Source organism: Arctopsyche grandis, chromosome 7, assembly GCF_051622035.1.
Source record: "Arctopsyche grandis isolate Sample6627 chromosome 7, ASM5162203v2, whole genome shotgun sequence".
NCBI classification, from domain to species: domain Eukaryota; kingdom Metazoa; phylum Arthropoda; class Insecta; order Trichoptera; family Hydropsychidae; genus Arctopsyche; species Arctopsyche grandis.
In genome coordinates this window covers 5993980-6021256 of record NC_135361.1, presented here as the reverse complement: position 1 = coordinate 6021256, position 27277 = coordinate 5993980, and the positions used below count along the sequence as shown (strand labels likewise).

The 27277-nt window shown below is 36.7% G+C and overlaps 6 protein-coding genes across 7 annotated transcripts in view; 2 read left to right on the top strand and 4 right to left on the bottom strand.

Annotated features, from left to right (window-relative positions):
• Positions 1–27277, top strand: part of LOC143914011 (uncharacterized) — a 122997-nt gene that overhangs the window by 85003 nt on the left and 10717 nt on the right. The gene's annotated exons all lie outside the window — the stretch shown is intronic.
• Positions 212–2358, bottom strand: LOC143913979 (uncharacterized). Its single transcript, XM_077434032.1, has 2 exons — positions 2177–2358; positions 212–2077 (listed from the first exon to the last, which is right to left on the bottom strand). Exons 1-2 carry the CDS (start codon positions 2294–2296, stop codon positions 431–433), a joined length of 1767 nt encoding a protein of 588 aa, XP_077290158.1. The 5' UTR covers positions 2297–2358; the 3' UTR covers positions 212–430.
• Positions 8991–10716, bottom strand: LOC143914367 (uncharacterized). Its single transcript, XM_077434563.1, has 2 exons — positions 10541–10716; positions 8991–10441 (listed from the first exon to the last, which is right to left on the bottom strand). Exons 1-2 carry the CDS (start codon positions 10658–10660, stop codon positions 9215–9217), a joined length of 1347 nt encoding a protein of 448 aa, XP_077290689.1. The 5' UTR covers positions 10661–10716; the 3' UTR covers positions 8991–9214.
• LOC143914005 (uncharacterized) lies at positions 14628–16939 on the bottom strand. Of its 2 annotated transcripts, XM_077434084.1 has the most exons (3): positions 15835–15975; positions 15438–15735; positions 14628–15354 (listed from the first exon to the last, which is right to left on the bottom strand). In XM_077434084.1, the coding sequence occupies exons 1-3, from the start codon at positions 15952–15954 to the stop codon at positions 15350–15352; spliced, it is 423 nt and encodes a 140-aa protein (XP_077290210.1). In that variant the 5' UTR covers positions 15955–15975; the 3' UTR covers positions 14628–15349. The 2 variants fall into 2 exon arrangements, with proteins under 2 accessions (XP_077290210.1, XP_077290209.1); XM_077434083.1 differs by having other exon boundaries at positions 14628–15735; positions 15835–16939.
• On the bottom strand, positions 18438–23878 carry LOC143913989 (uncharacterized). Its single transcript, XM_077434050.1, has 3 exons — positions 23730–23878; positions 22288–23677; positions 18438–22188 (listed from the first exon to the last, which is right to left on the bottom strand). The coding sequence occupies exons 2-3, from the start codon at positions 22405–22407 to the stop codon at positions 20290–20292; spliced, it is 2019 nt and encodes a 672-aa protein (XP_077290176.1). The 5' UTR covers positions 22408–23677; positions 23730–23878; the 3' UTR covers positions 18438–20289.
• On the top strand, positions 19430–24341 carry LOC143914009 (uncharacterized). Its single transcript, XM_077434089.1, has 2 exons — positions 19430–20110; positions 23002–24341. The coding sequence occupies exons 1-2, from the start codon at positions 20088–20090 to the stop codon at positions 23549–23551; spliced, it is 573 nt and encodes a 190-aa protein (XP_077290215.1). The 5' UTR covers positions 19430–20087; the 3' UTR covers positions 23552–24341.

The following is a 27277-nucleotide window of genomic DNA, read 5'->3' as shown; positions in this document are numbered from 1 at the left end:
GTGAAATTACGCCACGAATAATAAAGGTGCGGTGATTTTAGCAAAAAGCACTCGTTTCCCTCTTTTCCTACAATTTTACAGCACTTTGGCCAAAGAAGCGCAGTTTGCCGACCCCTGGCTTAGAATGATGAAGAATATTTACCAAAATTATCTTAGTTTCATCCAATAAATAAAAATTATAACATTTAAAATAAATAAAACAAGTAAGCCAAATAATAGATCTGTGTATTTAATTTTCAATTATAATTTCCCTTAAATTAATTGCAATGAGAATAATTTAAATGTCACGAGAGGGGGCACCAGAAACATCATGGCACGTATGCAGCCAAATTATAAGGATATTAACAGTATTTACATAATATTTATCCCAGTATGAAATTTATTATGTGACCAGAGGTTAGATTTTCGAGTAAATGACTTTAAACAAATTTCACACTTGTAAGGAGTTTCCCCCCGTGTGAGATCTCAAATGTGACACAAGTGCATTTTTTTGAATAAATGATTTTAAACAAATGTCACATTTGTATAGTTTTATCCCAGCATGCAATTTTTTATGTTTCTCGAAGGGAAATTTTAGAGTAAATGATTTTAGACAAATTTCACACTTGTATGGCTTTTCCCCCGTGTGAGTTCTTAAATGTCTCTCAAGTATATTTTTATACATAAATAATTTTAAACAAATCTCACATTTGTGTGGTTTTATCCCAACATGCAATTTTTTATGTTTCTGGAGACTACATTTTGCAACAAATGATTTCAGACAAATTTCACACTTGTATGGCTTTTCCCCCGTGTGAGATCTCAAATGTGACACAAATTGATCTTTACGAACATATGATTTTACACAAATGTCACACTTGTAAAGCTTTTCCCCCGTGTGAGATCTCAAATGTAACAGAAGTGGATTTTTTGTAATAAATGATTTTAGACAAATTTCACACTTGTAAGGCCTTTCCCCCGTATGAGATCTCAAATGTGACATAAATTGATTTTTACGAACGTATGATTTTAAACAAATGTCACACTTGTAAGGCTTTTCCCCCGTGTGAGATCTCAAATGTGACATAAATTGATATTCGTGAACATATGATTTTAAACAAATGTCACACTTGTAAGGCTTTTCCCCCGTGTGAGTTCTTAAATGTGCGACAAGAGAATCTTTTCGAGTAAATGATTTTAAACAAATGTCACACTTGTAAGGCTTTTCCCCCGTGTGAGATCTCAAATGTAACAGAAGTGGATTTTTTGTAATAAATGATTTTAGACAAATTTCACACTTGTAAGGCCTTTCCCCCGTATGAGATCTTAAATGTGCGACAAGAGAATCTTTTCGAGTAAATGATTTTAAACAAATGTCACACTTGTAAAGCTTTTCCCCCGTGTGAGATCTCAAATGTATCACAAGTTTTTCTTTATAAGTAAAGGATTTTAAACAAATGTCACACTTGTAAGGCTTTTCCCCCGTGTGAGATCTCAAATGTGAAATAAATGGATTTTTACGAACGTATGATTTTAAACAAATGTCACACTTGTAAGGCTTTTCCATCGTGTGAGTTCTTAAATGTGCGACAAGAGAATCTTTTCGAGTAAATGATTTTAAACAAATGTCACACTTGTAAGGCTTTTCCCCCGTGTGAGATCTCAAATGTAACAGAAGTGGATTTTTTGTAATAAATGATTTTAGACAAATTTCACACTTGTAAGGCCTTTCCCCCGTATGAGATCTTAAATGTGCGACAAGAGAATCTTTTCGAATAAATGATTTTAAACAAATGTCACATATGAACAGCTTTTCTCCAGTATGTGTTTTTTTGTGCAACACAAGTTCGGATTTATTGGGAAATGGCTCTAAACAAATTTCACTATTCTTTCGGTGAATTGGTGGTAGTGAAGGCTCATCGTCCCATATTACATCTTCCAATATAACTTCTTCAGTCTCGATCTTCAAGCAATCATCTATCCTCAGTTGGGACGTTTCGTTGCTTCGAAAACAAGCCTTTCGAAAGCTGATCAACGATTCCAGATTGGTCTTACACGAAAGACACACCGTGTCTGGAAACCCATCGCCTCTTTTAACCTGCAGATGAAATGAAAAAAACAATAGGATTGAGCGGTGAGAAGAGTTGGGAGAACCAATTGGGTCCACAATAATTGTAACCTGTAACCAGTAACCTACATAAATTTGACAGCAGGTCCGAATGCGTTGCTCCAGACGCTCTGGATGAGGACCTGGTCTCTGGAAGATGGAGACGGACGATTCGGCCGGAGCTGGTCCAAGACAAAGCCTGCACTCCATCGAACTCTGACAGCGACCAGACGACTTGCTATTTTATTTTTATTTGGTCTAAATTTGGTACTAGTTATACCAGAGAAATGTTACGCAACAAATTATTTGGTTATAATTCTAAAAATGAAAAATTTATCACTAATTAATTATAAACGTGATCAATCACTTATTCTAAATGAGCAGTAGAATATAATAAACGATCAGTAATTTATTCATTTTTGTTCAGTAAATAATTATTTGTTTATCAGCAAATAAACTCTTTTCGATCAGTATTTTATTTAAATTTATTTTTCAATTTCGGGTCCAGATTTAAGTTACAGTTCCGGGTTCGGATTCCTGTTTCAGTTCCGATTCTCGATTCCCGATTTCTGTTTGTGTTCCGATTCAAATTAATTATTACTACATGTATTGTAATTTTATTTTAAATCATGTATCGATTTGTTTCCGACACCATCCGTTGAAATTTCAACGGGCACAACATTAGTACAAATATGAAGTAGATAATAAAATACATACACAAATGAGTAAAACTATCATGTTAAATACATTAAAAAATTGCTATTTAATGTAATTACTTTAAATGTAATTGCAATTAACGTAACACGCAAGATTTTATAATTAGTATAATCAGTTGTCATTTATTCGGGTATTAAACTAAATGATCTGTTATTAAATGAAATAATCAGTTATCGTTCGGGTTATGTTACGGGTTCGAGTAGACCTTGTAGGCCAGACCTTGGTTTGTCGAGGTCGATCGTTTCTTACCAGAATTTGCCAATTTTTCTGATTTTCATTGAAACGGTTCCTGTAAAAATTGGGTCTGTAGGAATCTCGTCGTCGTCATCGTCATCGAAACCTTCGAGAATATTCCGCAACAACAAAATACATCGAGCGGAACAGCGCCAAGCATTCCAGAAAATACTACGCCTCGACGAAAGCAAATTCCCCTTGTACGCATCAATAACTAAATGCTCGTACAACCACTTCCACCAAGCATTCCAGAAAATTCGACGCCTCGACGAAAGCAAATTCCTTTCGTACGCATCAACAAACTAAATGCTCGTACGACCACTTCCACCAAGCATTCCAGAAAATTCGACGCCTCGACGAAAGCAAATTCCTTTCGTACGCATCAACAAACTAAATGCTCGTACAACCACTTCCACCAAGCATTCCAGAAAATTCGACGCCTCGACGAAAGCAAATTCCTTTCGTACGCATCAATAACCACTTCCACCAAGCATTCCAGAAACCATATAAAAGGAGGTACAACCCAAACAACCCCAGTCGACCCACAGCAGCAAGCGTCGACACAAAGCAGCAGACCAGTCGACATACAGCTCCTGACCAGCCACCACTACACTACGCGGACTTGGAAGATCAACCAGCCGGACGAGCCAGCAACACACTGCCGTATCCAGAGACCTTCCGAACATAGCCGAACACCGAGCCAGCAACACACTGCCGCATCCAGAGACCTTCTGAACATAGCTGAATGCCGAGCCAGCGACACTCTACCATATCCAGAGACCGCTGAACGACATACTTTTACCAACAATTAACCATACTTGTGTATACGTGTTACTACCAAATAAATACCACATTAAACATATAGTTGTATTAATACCGAACACAGACGAATCTGTCTACAATACATGGCGGACTGGTGGTGAAGAAGACCTTCACAATAAGACTAGTTTCCATACCTGGTGACCCCCGACTAAGAGCCACGCAGCCTTCAAAGCAGTCAACAAAGCAGCCCACAGCGCAGTCAACTTCCAACCTCACCATACCTGGTGACCCCCGACTAAGAGCCACGCAGCCTTCAAAGCAGCCCACAGCGCAGTCAACTTCCAACCTCACCATACCTGGTGACCCCCGACTAAGAGCCACGCAGCCTTCAAAGCAGTCAACAAAGCAGCCCACAGCGCAGTCAACTTCCAACCTCACCATAACTGGTGACCCCCGACTAAGAACCACGCAGCCTTCATAGCAGCCCACATCGCAGCCTACATAGCAGCCCACATCGCAGCCTACATAGCAGCCCACATCGCAGCCTACATAGCAGCCCACATCGCAGCCTACATAGCAGCCCACAGCGCAGCCTACATAGCAGCCCACATCGCAGCCTACATAGCAGCCCACATCGCAGCCTACATAGCAGCCCACAGCGCAGCCTACATAGCAGCCCACATCGCAGCCTACATAGCAACCGCAGACTTCATAGCAACCGCAGACTTCACGCAACCGCAGCCTTCAACGCAGTCTACAACGCAACCCTCAACGCAGACTTCAAACGCAGTCCGCTACATGTCCCCACAACTAGTGACCATGTCAAACAACTCCGCAGCTTTCGCCACAACAAGACGCAACCCGGAGACAACAACCAAATGGATCCACTACTGTTGATCCGCCAGCACCGCTCATCACACCTCCGATGAGTCATCACCTCGATGAGCCCACGCAGGACGCCGCAGCCTGCACAACAGCACCGTCCAGACCGACACAAACCTTCACTACCATTGTAACGACCGAAACAGTAACATGGTGTGAAAGTACATATGGACCAGCTACCAACACAACCCGCTGTTGAGTCAACCCACTCCAGCACAACCGGTGAAACAAATCGCCACTAAGCCAACTAGCTCCAACACAACACAGCCGCTGTCGAGACAACTAACTCCAGCACAACCAGCAAAACAGTCACGCGAATGACTCCACGCAGAACACAGCAGCCTGCACAACAGCACCATCCAAGCCATCACAAACCTTCACTACCAACGCAGCTCGCCCAAAATAAGCAACCTGGAAGAGAACAAGACTTGGACCGGCATGCAACACAAGACCCGCTGTTGAGACAACTTTCTCCAGCACAACCGGACGAACAACGACGCCATCGAGTCAATAGACTCCAACACATCAAGATTCCCACAAAATCACACACATCGCTAACACTCACCGGAGAGCCATGTAGGAATCTCGTCGTCGTCATCGCCATCGAAACCTTCGAGAATATTCCGCAACAACAAAATACATCGAGCGGAACAGCATCAAGCATTCCAGAAAATACTACGCCTCGACGAAAGCAAATTCCTTTCGTACGCATCAACAAACTAAATGCTCGTACAACCACTTCCACCAAGCATTCCAGAAAATTCGACGCCTCGACGAAAGCAAATTCCTTTCGTACGCATCAACAAACTAAATGCTCGTACAACCACTTCCACCAAGCATTCCAGAAAATTCGACGCCTCGACGAAAGCAAATTCCTTTCGTCCGCATCAACAAACTAAATGCTCGTACAACCACTTCCACCAAGCATTCCAGAAAATTCGACGCCTCGACGAAAGCAAATTCCTTTCGTACGCATCAACAAACTAAATGCTCGTACAACCACTTCCACCAAGCATTCCAGAAAATTCGACGCCTCGACGAAAGCAAATTCCTTTCGTCCGCATCAACAAACTAAATGCTCGTACAACCACTTCCACCAAGCATTCCAGAAAATTCGACGCCTCGACGAAAGCAAATTCCTTTCGTACGCATCAACAAACTAAATGCTCGTACAACCACTTCCACCAAGCATTCCAGAAAATTCGACGCCTCGACGAAAGCAAATTCCTTTCGTACGCATCAATAACCACTTCCACCAAGCATTCCAGAAACCATATAAAAGGAGGTACAACCCAAACAACGCCAGTCGACCCACAGCAGCAAGCGTCGACATACAGCTCCTGACCAGCCACCACTTCACTACACGGACTTGGAAGATCAACCAGCCGACCGAGCCAGCAACACACTGCCGTATTCAGAGACTTGCTGAACATAGCCGAATGCCGAGCCAGCGACACTCTACCGTATCCAGAGACTAGCCGGACATAGCCGAATGCCGAGCCAGCGACACTCTACCACATCCAGAGACCTCTGAACGACATACTTTTACAAACAATTAACCATACTTGTGTATACGTGTTACTACCAAATAAATACCACATTCAACATATAGTTGTATTAATACCGAACACAGACGAATCTGTCTACAATACATGGCGGACTGGTGGTGAAGAAGACCTTCACAATAAGACTAGTTCCCATAGCATCAAAAGTGTCGACAGTTGAAGTGTGGCTGTAGCCACACTTAATTTTTTTCCACCGCAGTCGTGTTCCGTGTATGGGGCTGGTCGTATCTCTGATAAACATTGTTCATATTACTGGCAAGATGGAGAAGTGCATCATTAAAAGTTGTACAATGCATTCAAATACACACAACAAACAACATGGAATACATTTTCATAGGTAAGTTAATCATTTAAGTAACATATTATTCAATTGACATCTGTAACGCGACGTTCTCCCAAGTGTCCCTTCAGTTGGTGGTGGTAGTAACCTTTAGATTGGCACCAGCTACTTCACCGCGCCAAACACCTACCCGTCTCGAGAAGGGTCGAGACGCGCTCTCTTCTTCGCCAGCCTCCGAACGGGATGGACGCCCAGAGATCGCCATCTTGTGTCCACACGAGGCAGTACGGAGTTTGTCTCCTGCCTCCCCCTCCCGCTGCTGTGACGATACCACAGGGCCAGCTTCTGGAGAAGCTGTTATCAACGCACACGACTTGCAGTCAGGAACCTCCCCGACTATATACATTTATATAAATATCCCAAGGTTAGTCCACGTTTCCACCTAACTTGACTCTTTGGAAGAATAACGACGTATAACGCCCTCTGCATAAAGACGCGCGTAATACCGTTCATTACACATCGTAATTTGACAAGTTGCATCTTGTGTCTTGCGACCGCCACCGACTGCATACAATTTCAGGGGTGGCACCAGAGAAATGTAAAAATAATGAAAAAACACTATAGCCTATATCGCCGGGCTTGCCGTGAAAAAAATATTACAAAAAATCTGTTGTAATTATTGTTGTGATGCGCTAGTTTCTGAAAATCTACTTCCGTATCACAATTTAATTATTTTAAAAGATAAAGGAGGGTTAGTTTACCCCACTCAAGAAGTAATTGATATTTGCTGCACTTGTGAATAATTATTTAAATGTGGTAATAACACCTTATTGCCAAAATACGATCTAAATTTTTTTGTAAGCAAAACTTTATATCAACTATTAGATACCTCCACCATTATTAGATTTGCTCCACATTTTGACGGACATACAGATAGTTATTGTTTATTACTAATTAAAGCAATAATCGAGAAATATTTTTTTACACGATTACATTTTGAAAGCAAAATGTTTACTATAAAAAGTAAAAGCGAAAGTAACCGTCAACGCTTTAATAAGCAAATTATTTTTAGTGGTTTCTAATTTAATTTTTTTATTATTTGTATCAATATTTAATTGTAAATAAATCTCTAAACATGTATATTCTATTATCAAAAAATAAATAAACTATAAATAAAAAGGACTTTTATTTCTGTAGTGAATTTGTGATGACCTTAATTCCGTTCGTGAAAAAAGGTCTGTTAATTAAAAGCTGGTGCGTAGACACGATGTTCTGACTCTTTCTCGCGCGCGGACACGCTTACGAGCGTGACAGAGACAACTATTACTAATTATAGTCTGTGAACGCGCTTGACACAGGATATTTGTTCAAAAAGGCACTTCTATTGTATAACACTTCTCTGGTCTATGCTTTGTTTATCGAATATAAAAATTCGTATTGTTACATGAAAGTTATTCATCGTTATTTATATCGTATTCATACGATGTTTGTAATATCTGACCATAGATGTCAGATATTGTTTAGATTTACATGTATCTATGTAATAATTATGTGGACCAGGAAGGCGCTTTGGGGTTTACCTGTTAAGCCTTCCTGGTATATTTGTATTATAATATATATGTATGTAAAAATAAAAAATAAATGTAACGAAAAATGGATTCTTTACAAGTCGTAAAAGATCTGAACAGTGGTTGGATAAAAATGAAGCCACCAAACATGCTCCAAAGCCAGCACTACACCAAAAACAAGTTATGGTCACCGTATGGTGGTATGCTAAAGGAATCATACTGCGAAGAAATATATATTATGTTTAAAAAGTACAGAAGAAAGATGGCAATTTAGTGAACAGGGTAGGAATACTCTTACTCCACTATAACGCGAGACCTCATGCTCATCCTCCCTATTCACCAGACCTTTCTCCGACAGACTAATCATTTTTTTAAACATTTTACTAATTTTTTAAAAATAAAACATTCAAATACCGACACCGATCACTCAGATAACTGATCAATATCATAAGTGACAAATGATTACACATAGTTAAAACTCAAGGCAAAGATAAATTATCCATAAAAGGTGTCTTTTTAAAGGAAATAAAACAGATCACAAAGACATACACTGATGCTAAAAATACCAAGAAAAATTACGCAAATTTGAAAAACTTACCCTGCAGTATCTCCAACATACTTCAATTTTATTATTGTCATAATTTTTCATTGCACAAGGGGCAATGAAAAATTATCTGATGATCTATTGAAGTGAAATTACGCCACGAATAATAAAGGTGCGGTGATTTTAGCAAAAAGCACTCGTTTCCCTCTTTTCCTACAATTTTACAGCACTTTGGCCAAAGAAGCGCAGTTTGCCGACCCCTGGCTTAGAATGATGAAGAATATTTACCAAAATTATCTTAGTTTCATCCAATAAATAAAAATTATAACATTTAAAATAAATAAAACAAGTAAGCCAAATAATAGATCTGTGTATTTAATTTTCAATTATAATTTCCCTTAAATTAATTGCAATGAGAATAATTTAAATGTCACGAGAGGGGGCACCAGAAACATCATGGCACGTATGCAGCCAAATTATAAGGATATTAACAGTATTTACATAATATTTATCCCAGTATGAAATTTATTATGTGACCAGAGGTTAGATTTTCGAGTAAATGACTTTAAACAAATTTCACACTTGTAAGGAGTTTCCCCCCGTGTGAGATCTCAAATGTGACACAAGTGTATTTTTTTGAATAAATGATTTTAAACAAATGTCACATTTGTATAGTTTTATCCCAGCATGCAATTTTTTATGTTTCTCGGAGTGAAATTTTTGAGTAAATGATTTTAGACAAATTTCACACTTGTATGGCTTTTCCCCTGTGTGAGTTCTTAAATGTCTCTCAAGTATATTTTTATACATAAATAATTTTAAACAAATCTCACATTTGTGTGGTTTTATCCCAACATGCAATTTTTTATGTTTCTGGAGGCTACATTTTTCAACAAATGATTTCAGACAAATTTCACACTTGTATGGCTTTTCTCCCGTGTGAGATCTCAAATGTGACACAAATTGATCTTTACGAACATATGATTTTTCACAAATGTCACACTTGTAAAGCTTTTCCCCCGTGTGAGATCTCAAATGTAACACAAGTGGATTTTTTGTAATAAATGATTTTAGACAAATTTCACACTTGTAAGGCCTTTCCCCCGTATGAGATCTCAAATGTGTCTCAAATTGATATTCGTGAACATATGATTTTAAACAAATGTCACACTTGTAAGGCTTTTCCCCCGTGTGAGTTTTTAAATGTCCGACAAGAGAATCATTTCGAGTAAATGATTTTAAACAAATGTCACACTTGTAAGGCTTTTCCACCGTGTGAGATCTCAAATGTGACACAAGTGTATTTTTTGTAATAAATGATTTTAAACAAATGTCACATTTATGTAGTTTTATCCCAGCATGATAATTTTTATGTCTCTCGAGGTAAGATTTTCGAGTAAACGATTTTAAACAAATTTCACACTTGTATGGCTTTTCACCCATATGAGTTCTTAAATGTTTGACAAGTGTATCTTTTCGAATAAATGATTTTAGACAAATGTCACATATGAACAACTTTTCTCCAGTATGTGATCTTTTGCGTAACACAAGTTCAGATTTATTGGGAAATGGCTTTAAACAAATTTCACTATTCTTTCGGTGAATTGGTGGTAGTGAAGGCTCGTCGTCCCATATTACATCTTCCAATATAACTTCTTCAGTCTTGATCTTCAAGCAATCATCTAATCTCAGTTGGGACGTTTCGTTGCTTCGAAAACAAGCCTTTCGAAAGCTGATCAACGATTCCAGATTGGTCTTACACGAAAGACACACCGTGTCTGGAAACCCATCGCCTCTTTTAACCTGCAGATGAAATGAAAAAAACAATAGGATTGAGCGGTGAGAAGAGTTGGGAGAACCAATTGGGTCCACAATAATTGTAACCTGTAACCAGTAACCTACATAAATTTGACAGCAGGTCCGAATGCGTTGCTCCAGACGCTCTGGATGAGGACCTGGTCTCTGGAAGATGGAGACGGACGATTCGGCCGGAGCTGGTCCAAGACAAAGCCTGCACTCCATCGAACTCTGACAGCGACCAGACGACTTGCTATTTTATTTTTATTTGGTCTAAATTTGGTACTAGTTATACTAGAGAAATGTTAGGCAACAAATTATTTGGTTATAATTCTAAAAATGAAAAATTTATCACTAATTAATTAAAAAATTGATCAATAACTTATTCTAAATGAGCAGTAGAATATAATAGACGATCAGTAATTTATCAATCAGTAATTTAGTAATTAAATAAAATTCCACTTAGAAAAATCATATTTCGACTATTCTTGTGGATTAATAACAAAAATTCGTTTATTTTATCGAGGTAAGCCAGTTATCAATAGAATTTTTGTTATTAATCCACAAGAATAGTCGAAATATGATTATTCTAAGTGGAATTTTATTTAATTCTCATATAAAGGTAATTTAATATATTATCCCTATTAATTCAATTCAGATTCGTGTAAATACGAGTAAACACTAGTACGAGCTTTTTGCTCGCAATTTTACCGGTTTAAAATTCACCATACATCCAATTAACCCTTTTAAACGAAATCACAAAATAGTGTGGCCAGAACACTATCCTAAAAAACATTTTTCAATAGAAAATACTCAATATAATATAGTTTTAACAGTAGGGAAAAATCCCAAGTGAAAATACGTAATTTTGACTTTTGATTTGAACTAGACGACTACTTAGAGAGAATTGAAAGCTGAAAAGTACTACAAATGAAAAATAAAATACCCGACTGTAGATTCCAACATTCATTTTGAACAGAAAATTTTGAGAAATCGACCGAACAACACCAAGATATAGAAAAATCGCGCGATTTAAAAAACACATATATCTCCGAATCTCGAGCCAATCAACACTTTTTATTACCAGATTCGTGTTCACTGGGCATAGATCTATTAGAAAAGTCATATCTCGTCTCTGTAACATTTTTCGTGTCGAACAGTGTAATTAATAATGAAAATAAAAACCATAATATATAGGTAGAATTGATAAGAGTGCGTAAAGATAGACGTATGAGCTTACTTGCATAGGAAAACATAGACACAGTGGCGGACTGGCCATACAAGCGAACATGCCCGATGGCATGTGGGCCCCACTATCTGTTGGGCCCTCAGTAAAATTAAATAACTTTTTAATTATTTCACGTGTGTAAAAATTTATAGGATATTGCACTTTGGGACCTAAAGTTTGGGCATTTCAACAAAACAAATTTCTTACGATATACACAAACAACTAATACCTGCTTTAATAGCCCGAGGATCGGTTAACTTTTTTTTATTAGGCTCGAAATGTAAGTTTCAACATTTGCGTGGGCCCTTTTGCCGGGCTTATTTCCAACCTGAAGATTATGCATATACCAATACCTATGTAATAACTACCTACTGAAATAAACAAATTTCCGTGAATAATATAAACTGAATTGCTTAAAACAATTTTGATAGGACGATTCATCATCAACCAGCGATTTAAATTTACTTCATACTTTCAAAATAACATTTGAATATGCTTCGACGATATAGTAAGATTTAAATACACAATTTTAAACAGTTTCCGAATATAAAATCTATTCCTAATCTAGATACATCCATGTATATAGAAATATAGGATAGGGGCCCCCTCCCCAAAATCCCGATTTTCGATTAACATTAATTGAAAATATTATGCATTTTTTTCAGGGACGTAATTTGGGGGGAGGCATATGGGGGCACTCGCCCCCCCTAAATTAAGGAATAGTGTGAATATTATGAATTCAATTATTAATGAGATACTATGGATTTACGTTTATTTCTTAGAAAATAAAATTCAAAACAAGTATATTTTGGTTTTTAAGTGCGCCTTGGATAAAATTCTTAGAAATTGTTCATCCTTTAGAGCGAATCGTAAGAAAGGTCCCCTTTATTTTATTTTGTCTCAAAAATAGATGTGTAACGTTTATTTTTCTGAAAGTTCGTATATTAACGTGATCAGTGATCGATTCTGGTTCAAATTTTCGCATGATCACAAAACTTTATCTATTGTTATTACATACATATATGTACATAGATAAAGTGAAAAGATATTCGGTAGAAATTAAGATAGTTTTTTAGTGACTCAGTTAGATGGTCGATTTTTGTTGATCATGTGAAGATTTTTGGAAAAAAATTTTCGCCTGTGGCGCTTTTTTCGCTTTCTACATAATATTTTTTTAAAAATAAGCTTATTTTTTTCATATTTTATAACTTAATAAGGTGTATGGAAAGAATATTTTCCATTTTTATTCCGATATAAAAAATATTTTTTGAAAAAAAATTCAATTTGACCAATCTTTGCCTGCCCCCCAAGAAAAAGCTGAAATGACGTCCCTGAGTGTTTTCTACCGAAAGTAAAAGCCGCTTTTATGCCGCATTCTTTTATGATGCATTCTATTTACCTAGGACAAGAGTTAAAACGAAATATACAATGTAATTTATGGAACTATTTTGCTTTTGCCATTTTTCTTGTACCTAAATTTGTTTATTCCCATTTTTGAAAAGAAAATTTTGTTATATGGGGGGGGGGGGACAAATTTTTTTAACCCTGGGTGGGCCCCCTTTGACTCCTGGCATGCACTAATTTCAGTCCCAGTCCGCCACTGCATAGACATATGTATATAAATGAACATGCATTAGTAATTATAAATAAAGATATAGAATTATTGTTCAAATAATAATTATTGATGGTAGTAAATGAATTTGAATATATATCAATAAAGTGAAATATGGAATTAATTAGTTTGTATTCTTTAATAATAATATTTATATTAAGATAATAATTAATAATAGAAGTGAAATTATAGTTATAAATAGAGCAAAAAGTATGGGAGAAAATACAGTAAAAAATGTAATTGCATGCATAAGTATATATAATTATAAATGAAGATATAGAATTAATTATCAAATAATAATTATTGATGATAGTAATTGAATTGAAATAAGTATTAGTAAAATAAAATATGGAATTAATTAGTGTATATTCTTTGATAATAATATTTATATTAAAATAATAATTATTAATAAAAGTGAAAATATAGTAAAAAAAAATATGGTAAAGAGAGTAGTGAGAAATATAGCAAAAAATATAGTGGAGAATACAGTAAAAAATGTAGATATAAAATATAGAGAAGAGAATAACAGGATCGGTAAATATAATTATCACGAAAAAGAGAAGGTAAGAAAAATATAAAGAAAAAATTAGAATTAATTGCTTATTCATTGAAAAAATATTTATAGAATCTTTTTTAAATCGTCCAAAGTCATTATGTGCAGTATCTTTGAAGTGGAGTTTTTTCTTAAAAGTATATTTGAATTTCTTACCCAGACGTATTGAAACCCCTTATCTTTAGCATAGGATTTTGTTTTGGTCAAAAGTTGTTTATTGGCAATGGTTAATTGATCGTTTATGTAGATTTTGGTATTATCAACACCAACACCTATATCGTTAATAATACGTATAAAGACATTTTGTCGTCACATTATACCATATTTAGTGAGCTAAATTTGTGACATATAACTGCGGTTATAATTATTACTAGCACGAAATTCATGAAATGAAGATACTTTTAAATTCAAGAAAAGATACCGGATATCTATGTGACCAGTTTCCATGCGACGAGTGACCGATCTAATAGTAATCACCGAACCAAGAGCATTAGATTTAATGGAGTTGACAATCTTAATCATCAATTCCATTACTTTGCAAATTTTTTCTGGAAATGTCTGCACACAAAGCGCTTCTTGATGAATGACGCAATGATACCACGTGATTAATTTTTCCTTTCAAAATAGAAACAAACCCTTTTCTTACACCGGTCATACTTTTCGCCCCGTCTGTTGAACTTGCTGCAATTTAAGAGCATTTTGACCTCTGACTTAGAACGATGAAGAATGTTTACCAAAATTATCTCAATTTCATCTAATAAATAAAAATTATAACATTTAAAATAAATAAAACAAGTAAGCCAACTAATAATAGGTCTGTGTATTTAATTTTCAATTATCATTTCTCTTAAAATTATTTAAATAAACTGCAATAAGAAGAAATGAAGACACGCATGCAGCCACAATGTAAGAATATTAACATTATTTATATAATAACAATTTTTTTTATATTTATCCAAGTATGAAATTTATTATGTGACCGGAGGATAGATTTTTGAGTAAATGATTTCAAACAAATGTCACACTTGTAAGGAATTTCACCTGTGTTGATTTCTTAAATGTCTGACAAGTGCACCTTTTCGAATAAATAATTTCACACAAATTTCACACTTGTAAGGCCTTTCCCCCGTGTGAGATCTCAAATGTGACACAAATAGATGTTTACGAGCAAATGATCTTAAACAAATGTCACATTTGTAGGGTTTTATCGCAGCATGTAATATTTTATGTGCCGAGAGGCTAGAATTATTATTAAATGATTTTAGACAAATTTCACAATTGTAAGGCTTTTCCCCCGTGTGAGATCTTAAATGTATCACAAGTATATTGCTATGAGCAAATGATTTTAAACAAATTTCACACTTGTAAGGCTTTTCCCCCGTGTGAGATCTCATATGTGACACAACTGTACTTTTTTGAGTAAATGATTTTAAACAAATGTCACATTTGTGTTTTATCCCACAATGATAATTTTTATGTCTCTCGAGGTAAGATTTTCGAGTAAACGATTTTAAACAAATTTCACACTTGTATGGCTTTTCACTCATATGAGTTCTTAAATGTATGTCAAGTGTATCTTTTCGCATAAATGATTTTAGACAAATGTCACATATGAACAGCTTTTCTCCAGTATGTGTTTTTTTGTGCAACACAAGTTCGGATTTATTGGGAAAAGGCTTTAAACAAATTTCACTATTCTTTCGGTGAATTGGTGGTAGTGAAGGCTCGTCGTCCCATATTACATCTTCCGATAAAACTTCTTCAGTCTTGATCTTCAAGCAATCATCTAACCTCAGTTGAGACGTTTCGTTGCTCCGAAAACAAGCCTTTCGAAAGCTGATCAACGATTCCAGATTGGTCTTACACGAAAGACACACCGTGTCTGGCAACCCATCGCCTCTTTTAACCTGCAGATGAAATGAAAAAAACAATAGGATTGAGCGGTGAGAAGAGTTGGGAGAACCAATTGGGTCCACAATAATTGTAACCTGTAACCAGTAACCTACATAAATTTGACAGCAGGTCCGAATGCGTTGCTCCAGACACTCTGGATGAGGACCTGGTCTCTGGAAGATGGTGACGGACGATTCGGCCGGAGCTGGTCCAAGACAAAGCCTGCACTCCATCGTCCCTGTATCGAACTCTGACAGCGATAGTTCGCGAACGAACTATGTCGTAAGAGAACTAGTCCACAGGTGAAGTAGTCGAACTAGTTCCCCCACTCCTCGTTCCATAGTTGACTAGTTCTTGACCGAATGAGCGAGAGTGACGTTAACCGAACGTTAAATAAATTTTAAAATAATAAGACACTGTCGTTATCAGGTAGCTTATGCTTCTATGGGGACTAATCTAGTTGTGAAGGTCTTCTTCACCACCAGTCCGCCATGTTCGGAAGGTCTCGGGATACGGCAGTGTGTTGCTGGCTCGTTCGGCTGGTTGATCCTCCAAGTCCGCGTAGTGAAGTGGTGGCTGGTCAGGAGCTGGATGTCGACTGGCGTTGTTTGGGTTGTACCTCCTTTTATAGTGTTTCTGGAATCACCTGACCAATGGTGCGTAAGCGAGGAATGCGCTTTTGTCGATGGGGTGGACTTTTCTGGAACGATTGGCGCCGTTCCGCTCGATGTAGTTTAATGGTGGCGGCGTGTTTCGACCGTTTTGGTTCCGCTCGACTGGTAGGGGCGTTCCGCTTGAGTTTAATATAATGGCTGCAGATGTGCGTCGTCTGGGTTTCGTTCCGCTCGAGTGTGAAGGGTGGAACATTTTCGAAGGATTTGGCACCGTTCCGCTTGAGTTTAATATAATGGCTGCAGGTGTGCATCGTCTGGGTTTTGGGAATGTATTCTGCGTCGCAGTAACTGTTTTGATGAATGTGACGAGATTCCCACAAACGTTTGGCGATTGATTACGTGTGCGAGTTATGCGAGGAATGTGGTTTGTTGTTGTGGAATATGCTCGAATGTTTCGATGACGAGATTCCTACACGACGGAGAATATATTTCTCACGCTCAACCATTGACGTCAGCATATATATCTAAGTTTCCCATCCGAATTGACGTAATTACTAGTACTCGCCACCGGTGTCACACGATGTCGATAGCTCACACACACAATAACAGACATTTGTTTACGTTTTCACATTTGACATTTGACGTGTGTGTACTCCATACTACGGCATATATAATACATTCATGAGTCAGTGTACACTTTTCTTCGAAGCCGTTGATATAGCTGAACACCATCTAACTCCTCTATCATGTCCAACTTTTCTAAAGAATACAAACATAACCCCGTGAGTTCCACATCAGATGACGGTTTATCCATAAAGCTTTTTGCCGGGATGGATTTCATTGTATGCTGGTCTAACAAATTCAAGGTGGATCGTTTCCAAGTGATTTCAATGCTATTTTCATAGTATAGTGGATGTGGTGAAGGCAGTTATCATATATAATGCAATTGTCCGACCACATTTTATGTGTTGTGGATCTTTTCTGTAGGCTAGGCTAAGATAGGCTACAAACATTACAGAATAGAGCCACGAAGAGTATCTTAGATGCACATAAATAGGTATATTAGTATAAGATCCGTGTTAAAGTATTTAATAAATTTGATGATACTCTGAAAATATATATGTCGGTTTTTATTTATAAGTTAGATAAGAAAATGTTACCTAGGTATTTCGATAGATATTTTATTAGAGGTATGGGCGAAGGCGAGTGCAACAGTGACGGTGTTGTTTATTCTGACGAAGAGAATGCTTCCCGCAAAACGGTGACTGACCGTGCATCGCATTGGTACTGCCAGAACCCCGGCGGTTACATTTACATAAATATAGCATTAGAGGTAGCAATAAATCACAGAATTTAAAATTAAATAAGAGTGGGAAAAACGTGTATGTATGGAAGTGTTGTTACTTATAATAAGCTGCCAGATGAAATTACAAATATACTTGTAATATTGATAAACTTATGGTAGCTGTAAGGTAACACCTCAAACAGTGTGTATGTATCTATGTACATATGTGAATGTATGTGTATATATTAATACATTATTATTTGTGTGATTGAATATAATTAGTTATTAAGCTTGGCTATATCTTAAATAAACAAATAAAACCTTTATTGTTTCAACACTCTACAATCACACATCCTATTCAAATCTAAACTGCCAAATATCATTCTGATTGTATAGATACTCCTTTAAAAATTTCAAAACTTGTCTACCTTAATCTTGTTTACACAAAACTGCAAAAATATAATATAAGCATTTGAGAATAATGGTTATAATTTTTATCATCTCTTCCTCGTCCCTGTAACAAGCTATTCGCTCCACAAAATAATTTTATTTCAGAAAAGCTCGCCAGCCGCTACACACATATGAATTGTCATCGTAGTATATTCTGCTTACAATCTACTATTTCTGATTTTTAATTTACATGTTATATTTAAGAAAGAAAACAACTGTATCATAATGCAATTTTATAGAGTTATAATTACTTAAGTATGTTTCGAAATCTTAATTCACTGAAATAAATCCTAATTTATGATTGATCGTGTAAATATAATATGACTTCCCAGGAATTCCCAAACATTGGCTATTTATTTTTTTTTTTGATGCTTGACCATTTCTCGTCCACCTTGATTTTTCGGTTTTAAATTGAAATAAGAGTCATGTAATTGGGTTTAAATACAGGCCACTCAAGCAACAGAATAGCATTTATTCATATAAAAGCATTAACATATAATTTTAATAACATTTAAAACAATCGTAACAAAAAATATATATTCATTAATGTAAAACACAAAAAAGACACATGAAATAAGTGATTTCAACATTGAATCATTGAAGAATCACCAAATAAAAAAAAATCAGATGTCTCCGTTCTTCGGTGAATTCTTTTCATGAGTTTTAAGACACAATATCGATAATGGACTTTTCGCAAGAGAATAGGTAAAAGACAATGATTAGAACTATTAAATTATTTGAATTAAAAGAGATAAACCTTATATGGTGAGTGATTAGCTGATTAATATTTAAGTCATATATGTAATTATGAGAATTACACATCTTAAGAAAAATTGCTTTTAACAATATAAATAAGTAATAAAGGTAAAACATTATAAACAAACAATATATGTAAAACATTAATTATTTAGAATAGGTAAAAACATATATACATAATTTAAAAAATATGAAGATACATACATATATACAAAAAAATTTATGTATCAATTTTAAGTTCTGGTAGAACAATGTGAAAACATGGTTATAATCTAATCGTGATATTTTAGTCAGTTTGGAACTATAAATAAACAATATTTTTATGGAAAACAAAAGTTTAAACCAGTCTAAGTATTTTCTGCATACCTCTGAACTATTAAATATAATAAAGTTTATTTCAGCTTCATGAGATGGGATGAGTTGGAAATAATTATATTTTTAAATAATCTATATAATATCTGTCTATCCACTATTAAAACTCCAATCATAGATCCATCTCCAAATCCTTAACAACATTAGTGAGAGCTAAGCGTTCGGCATGAGAATCGGCAGTCACTATATATTTTGGATTTATGTTCCCCAGAAATCTTTCAAAAGAGCAAATGCTGAAAAATTCTCAAAAGTTGTTAGACTTTAGTAGTGATAACTGCTAATGGAACAGCGCTGGCTATACTTTCTGTCAGAACAAAAGTTATGGTGTGTTGTTGCAAATCACAGGATGACGTTGAGTCAATAAATATAATGTTATTATGGTTTGGTCTCTCTTCATTAGCGGAGTTGTGATTATTACAGTAAAGGGATTTTCTATAAATTTAATTTTGGCGCCTCCTATTCTCCCTATACATTGAATGTATATTTTCTGTAAGAAAAGAATTTTAAATTTATTATGTACATATGTAGCTTTATAAAATGTTCATTGTCATAATATTCATTACCTTGATCATACTAGTCATTTTTCCACCTCTTTCATATAAAAATGCAGCATGCTGTTGAACTGCCTCCACCACATCCACTATACTATGAAAATAGTATTGAAATCACTCTGAAACGATCCACCTTGAATTTGTTAGACCAGCATACAATGAAATCCATCCCGGCAAAAAGCTTTATGGATAAACCGTCATCTGATGTGGAACCCATGGGGTTATGTTTGTATTCTTTATAAAAGTTGGACATGATAGAGGAGGGGCAGTAGATGTTAGATATGCGTTCAGCTATATCAGCGGCTTCGAAGAAAAGTGACTGACTGACTGACTGACTCATGAATGGATTATATATGTCGCGGTAGGTATGAATGCACACACGTCAAATGTCAAATGTAAAAACGTAAAGAAATGTCTGTTTGTGTGAGCTATCGACATCGTGTGACACCGGTGGCGAGTACTAGTAATTACGTCAATTCGGATGGGAAACTTAGATATGCGACCAGAGGATAGATTTTCGAGTAAATGACAAAACAAATTTCACACTTGTAAGGCGTTTCCCTCCGTGTGAGATCTCAAATGTGACACAAGTGTATTTTTTTGAATAAATGACTTTAAACAAATGTCACATGTGTATAGTTTTATCCCAGCATGCATTTTTTTATGTATATTGAGGCTAGATTTTTGAGTAAATGATTTTAGACAAACTTCACACTTGTATGCCTTTTCCCCCGTGTGAGTTATTAAGTGTCTCTCAAGTATACTTTTTTGAGTAAATGATTTCAGACAAATTTCACACTTGTATGGCTTTTCCCCCGTGTGAGTTATTAAGTGTCTCTCAAGTATACTTTTTTTAGTAAATGATTTCAGACAAATTTCACACTTGTATGGCTTTTCCCCAGTGTGTGATCTCAAATGTGACACAAGTTCACTTTTAAGAACATATGCCTTTACACATATGTCACATTTGTGTAGTTTTTTCCCAGCATGATATTTTTTATGTGTGTTGAGGCTAGATTTTTGAGTAAATGATTTTAGACAAATTTCACACTTGTATGCCTTTTCCCCCGTGTGAGTTATTAAGTGTCTCTCAAGTATACTTTTTTGAGTAAATGATTTCAGACAAATTTCACACTTGTATGGCTTTTCCCCAGTGTGTGATCTCAAATGTGACACAAGTTCACTTTTAAGAACATATGCCTTTGCACATATGTCACACTTGTGTAGTTTTATCCCAGCATGATATTTTTTATGTGTCTTGAGGCTAGATTTTTCAATAAATGATTTAAAACAAATTTCACACTTGTATGGCTTTTCCCCAGTGTGAGATCTCAAATGTGCCTCAAGGCCACTTTTGTGAATAAATGACTTTAAACACATGTCACATTTGTGTGGTTTTATTCCAGAATGCAATTTTTTATGATTGTCGAGATAACATTTTTGGGTAAATGATTTTAGACAAATTTCACACTTGTATGGCTTTTCCCCCGTGTGAGTTCTCAAATGTGACACAAGTATATATTTTTGAATAAATGATTTTAAACAAATCTCACATTTGTGTGGTTTTATCCCAACATGCAATTTTTTATGTTTCTGGAGACTAGATTTTTCAACAAATGATTTCAGACAAATTTCACACTTGTATGGCTTTTCCCCCGTGTGAGATCTCAAATGTGACACAAGTAGATCTTTACGAACATATGATTTTTCACAAATGTCACACTTGTGAAGCTTTTCCCCCGTATGAGATCTCAAATGTAACATAAATTGATTTTTACGAACGTATGATTTTAAACAAATATCACACTTGTGACGCTTTTCCCCCATGTGAGTTCTTAAATGTGCGACAAGAGAATCTTTTCGAGTAAATGATTTTAAACAAATGTCACACTTATATGGCTTTTCACCTGTGTGAGATCTTAAATGTATCACAAGTGTATCTTTTTGAGAAAATGATTTTAAACAAATGTCACATTTGTATAGTTTTATCCCAGAATGATATTTTTTATGTTTCTCGAGGCATGATTTTTGAGAAAATGATTTTAAACAAATTTCACACTTGTACGGCATTCCACCCGTGTGAGTTCTTAAATGTCTGATAAGGGTATTTTTTCGAATAAATGATTTTAAACAAATGTCACATATGAACAGATTTTCTCCAGAACGTGATCTTTTGTGCAACACAAGTTCGGATTTATTGGGAAAAGGCTTTAAACAAATTTCACTATTCTTTCGGTGAATTGGTGGTGGTGAAGGCTCGTCGTCCCATATTACATCTTCCAATAAAACTTCTTCAGTCTTGATCTTCAAGCAATCATCTAACCTCAGTTGAGACGTTTCGTTGCTCCGAAAACAAGCCTTTCGAAAGCTGATCAACGATTCCAGATTGGTCTTACAGGAAAGACACACCGTGTCTGGCAACCCATCGCCTCTTTTAACCTGCAGATGAAATGAAAAAAACAATAGGATTGAGCGGTGAGAAGAGTTGGGAGAACCAATTGGGTCCACAATAATTGGAACCTGTAACCAGTAACCTACATAAATTTGACAGCAGGTCCGAATGCGTTGCTCCAGACGCTCTGGATGAGGACCTGGTCTCTGGAAGATGGAGACGGATGATTCGGCCGGAGCTGGTCCAAGACAAAGCCTGCACTCCATCGTCCCTGCATCGAACTCTGACAGCGACCAGACGACTCGCTATTTTATTTTTATTTGGTCTAAATTTGGTACTAGTTATACCAGAGAAATGTTAGGCAACAAATTATTTGGTTATAATTCTAAAAATGAAAAATTTATCACTAATTCATTATAAACGTGATCAATAACTTATTCTAAATGAGCAGTAGAATATAATAAACGATCAGTAATTTATTCATTTTTGTTCAGTAAATAATTATTTTTTTATCAGCAAATAAATTCATTTCGATCAGTATTTTATTTATATTCCTTTTTCAGTTTCGCGTCCGGATTTAAGTTACAGTTCCGGGTTCGGATTCCTGTTTCAGTTCCGATTCTCGATTCCCGAATTCTGTTTCTGTTCCGATTCAAATTTATTATTACTAGATGTATTGTAACTTTATTTTAAATCATGTATCAATTTGTTTCCGACACCATCCGTTGAAATTTCAACGGGCACAACATTAGTACAAATATGAATAAATATGATTATAAATTAACGAACATTAAAAAATAAACGAGTAAAACTTTAATGTTAAGTACATTCAAATTTGTTATTTAATGTAAGTATTGTAGGAATCTCGTCATCGTCATCGTCATCGAAACATTCGAGAATATTCCGCAACAACAAACTACATCGAGCGGAACGAAACCCAGACGACATACACCTGCAGTCATTATATTAAACTCAGGCGGAACGGCGCCAAATCCAACTCAAGCGGAACGATGCCAAAATCCTTCGAGAATGATCCACCCTTCACACTCGAGCGGAACGAAACCCAGACGACATACACCTGCAGTCATTATATTAAACTCAGGCGGAACGGCGCCAAATCCAACTCAAGCGGAACGATGCCAAAATCCTTCGAGAATGATCCACCCTTCACACTCGAGCGGAACGAAACCCAGACGACATACACCTGCAGTCATTATATTAAACTCAAGCGGAACGCCCCTACCAGTCGAGTGGAACCAAAACGGTCGAAACACGCCGCCACCATTAAAATACATCGAGCGGAACGGCGCCAATCGTTCCAGAAAATTCTACGCCTCGACAAAAGCAAATTCCTCTCTTACGCATCAACAAACCACCACCATCGATCAGGTGATTCCAGAAACACTATAAAAGGAGGTACAACCCAAACAACGCCAGTCGACCCACAGCAGCAAGCGTCGACATACAGCTCCTGACCAGCCACCACTACACTACGCGGACTTGGAAGATCAACCAGCCGGACGAGCCAGCAACACACTGCCGTATCCAGAGACCTTCCGAACATAGCCGAACAACGAGCCAGCAACACACTGCCGCATCCAGAGACCTTCTGAACATAGCTGAATGCCGAGCCAGCGACACTCTACCATATCCAGAGACCGCTGAACGACATACTTTTACCAACAATTAACCATACTTGTGTATACGTGTTACTACCAAATAAATACCATATTCAACATATAGCTGTATTAATACCGAACACAGACGAACCTGTCTATAATACATGGCGGACTGGTGGTGAAGAAGACCTTCACAACAAGACTAGATCCCCATAGTATTTTAAATGTAATTGCAATTAACGTAACACGCAATATTTTATAATTAGTATAATCAGTTGTCATTTATTCGGGTATTAAACTAAATGATCTGTTATTAAACGAAATAATCAGTTATCGTTCATTTCAATGATCATTTCATTTTGACAGGCAGAAATTCGTCAGTGTTGGCATGTCGCATTATGGCTCCTAACCTAATGTCGCATTGTTACCTAACCTAAGCTAATCTTAAATGAATAAATACCGACCCTAACAACCTAATCTTAAATTAATAGGGCTAACCCTAACTTAACCTAACCTGACCTGACCCTTAAATAAGTGTTGGCTGCTAAGATATGTTCTTTTTGTGAAAATATTGATGAAATAAAACTTAAAAAAAAAGATATCACGATGTGTTTGGATGGATATTACGGTGTATGAGGAGAGTGGGTGTTCCGACCAATTGGTCTTTATGGTCGGCTTTCGTGGTCTTACGACCTATGAAAGCTGCCGACGTTTTTTGTACTGGCCTTTTCGAAGCAGCCAGCTCACTCCCGTTTCGACCGCTGCCCCGTGAAGACCTACGAGCTGTCCTATGTTTTTTGTACTGACCACACTGAGGTGTGGCATCTCGATCACTTCCGCTTAAAGGTCTGTTCATACTTAACAGCACTGCACGGCTTCAGCACTGCACGACTCCGTTTCAAATATGTCATTTTATTATAATTTCTATTCATATCTACCTACACGTCGCAGTCACGTCACGTTTATAGCAATTTGGCCGAGTGCAAGGCAAAATCGGCTTACTTATACATTAGAGGCCATGACGATACGGCGCAATATTGCTTACGTCGTATTGTCGAGTACTTGCAATATGAATGCATACACGTGCATTCGTAGCTACGCGTCAGAATACAAGTCAGCAAAAATGTTTCGACGTTTATCGAACGAAAAATTATGTATAATCGCGCTGTTGTTGGAAGAAGAAGCTCAAGAAGGCAATAAAAAAGCACGGAGGCGCTTTGATGTGCATCCCATGTTAAAAAATAGAAAAACCGAAGGAGAGCTTTGGACACTGTATAAGGAGCTTGTGGATGATGGACAAATTTTTTTTAAATATTTCCGTAAAAAATAAAAATATTTTTTAAATCTTTGCGCCAAAGCCATGTCGAAAGATTGAACAGCTGTCAACTGTCACTATCGATAATTGGTCCAAAACAGCAAAGCGCCAGACTCATGGCACATAATTGTATATCTCCACGATGGCCAAAAAGACGGATACGATACGTTGACGGATGTTGCTGTAAGGTATGAACAGGAAATGTCGGGTACTGCTGTAATCCTGCCGTGGCGTAAACGTGACGGTTGGTATGAATATACCCATACAAAATGTGCCAAAGAATACTTTTCGTACGGCCGGATACCTGCTGAAGTCGGTACGTGCTGACTAGGTATGAACAGACCTTAGACCGTCGCCGCGTAAACATTGTGTTTTCGCAGCTCGTTTCCTCACTCCCGAATCACCAGTTCGAGACAGGTGATGTTGCTGATGCTTGGAGACGAGCTCCAGTATTCGGCCGGGGTTGAAGTGAGGAAGCCTGGTCTGTCTTCGGATCGAAGGCAGACAATGTAGCCACGCGTGTTGGTACCATAACCTCAAACCACGCCGTGCTTGTTTGTTTGTACACAAATTTCCCTCTCTTTTCCCCGCTTGCTCTCTGTACATTTAAAGTGAAAATACAGTTGCTTACAGACAAATTTACGACCTGTTGTCATTTATATAATTTCCCGCCGAATCCTTCACCCCATACATTACACGCATACGCACGCTGTACGAGAGAGGGAGACAGAGAGAGCCATCAGCAGAGCCCAGAGATAACGACCGAAGACACCGTGGGGAAACCACACCGATGCACGCCAGCAGAGCTATTTTTAACATATTTTTCTATATACTTTCGTTTGAAGAGCATTTAAAACGGCTTTTTTTGTACGGAAATTTTATTGTGCCACGAATTTTCATGCGACAGGAGATCAGCGCGAGTGATTTTCGTAGCGGCGGTTATTCTGATACCGATTCACATTTGGGATGTAGCCCGTTTACTAAGTATTGTGGTCTAATTTTCTCAGTATTTGAATATGAATGGTCAGTATTTATACTAAACGGCCAATATCCATCTTTCGGTAAACGGGTTACCAGTCAAATGTGAACTGGTAACAGGATAACCGGTCGCTCTAGATCGGCCACACGTCGTCACCCGTCGCACGAAAACTGGTCACACGGAAAAATTTATCGCACGCAAACTGCTCGAAGAAAGTCGGATTAGAAGAGAGACTGGAACAGAGAGAAACTGGTCTCGACCGTTGGAAGTCCGATAGAAAGAGAGCTCGTCTGTCCGTGTTCGCGCGCAGATCTATCCCCGGGGAGTGGGGGTAGCAGGATGCCAACCCAGACATTAGTATTGCTGCCAGCTGAAAGGACAATGAGGAGGACGTAGTGTTACAAAATAAATTTGCAACGTCACCAATGTCTACGTTTCGTGTGCAAAAGTGTGGAAAAAAAAGCAGCGATGGCAGAAATGTAATGCACATTGACATGTATACACGTTCAGTGGTGTCACTCTAATGGTTTCCACGGGTTTCCGGAAACCCGTTGTTAAAAATCAAAAGATTCCGGAAACCCGTTATTTAATCCAAAAATTCGTATAATTTTTGTTAAAAACTATACATATCGTGAAAATTTAATCAACTTTCATGTAATAGTACCTTGGACGAAAAAAAATGTTGAATATATTTATATTTTCAAAATAATTTTATTGAAAAAAAAATTGGAAACCCGTTGTTCTAAAATTGGGGTGATACCACTGTACACGTTCGATAACTAATATCAGATAATTACTAGATCGAAAGTAAAATTAAATTGTCAATAATTTAAGTCTTTATTGAGTTACATCAGTTAATATGTATATTACTTTATTTAAGATATAATCATATATATACAGTTCGCCGTCGTTCGTTGTCGATCGATGACGCATTCGCACCGTTATTAGCTCTTCCATAAATAATATTTAATTAAAGTACCTAAACGGTCTAAAAAACACAAAAAAATAAAAAAAATAAAAAGATCTGTCAATCAAAGTTTGTTCCTGTTGTGCTATTTTTAATTCGTACTTATAAAATATATTCATAATAATTTCAAAAAATATAAATTCAAGTTTCAAGTGGGTAGTCCATACATTCTCGTTCGCAGAGTGAATTTCATAGATTGTCAACCTTTAGTTCAATTCAATTTGGCAATCATGCAGTGTTGTGCATCTTGTGAAAC

Coding starts and splice junctions, on each gene's coding strand:
- LOC143914005 (XM_077434083.1), bottom strand. CDS start 15,954: ATGGAGTGCAGGCTTTGTCTTGGACCAGCTCCGGCCGAATCGTCCGTC. Junction 15,736..15,834: donor GGACCTGCTGTCAAATTTAT/GTAGGTTACTGG, acceptor TTTCATCTGCAG/GTTAAAAGAGGCGATGGGTT.
- LOC143914367 (XM_077434563.1), bottom strand. CDS start 10,660: ATGGAGTGCAGGCTTTGTCTTGGACCAGCTCCGGCCGAATCGTCCGTC. Junction 10,442..10,540: donor GGACCTGCTGTCAAATTTAT/GTAGGTTACTGG, acceptor TTTCATCTGCAG/GTTAAAAGAGGCGATGGGTT.
- LOC143914009 (XM_077434089.1), top strand. CDS start 20,088: ATGAATGGATTATATATGTCGCG. Junction 20,111..23,001: donor AATGGATTATATATGTCGCG/GTAGGTATGAAT, acceptor TAAGTATTGTAG/GAATCTCGTCATCGTCATCG.
- LOC143913989 (XM_077434050.1), bottom strand. CDS start 22,407: ATGGAGTGCAGGCTTTGTCTTGGACCAGCTCCGGCCGAATCATCCGTC. Junction 22,189..22,287: donor GGACCTGCTGTCAAATTTAT/GTAGGTTACTGG, acceptor TTTCATCTGCAG/GTTAAAAGAGGCGATGGGTT.
- LOC143913979 (XM_077434032.1), bottom strand. CDS start 2,296: ATGGAGTGCAGGCTTTGTCTTGGACCAGCTCCGGCCGAATCGTCCGTC. Junction 2,078..2,176: donor GGACCTGCTGTCAAATTTAT/GTAGGTTACTGG, acceptor TTTCATCTGCAG/GTTAAAAGAGGCGATGGGTT.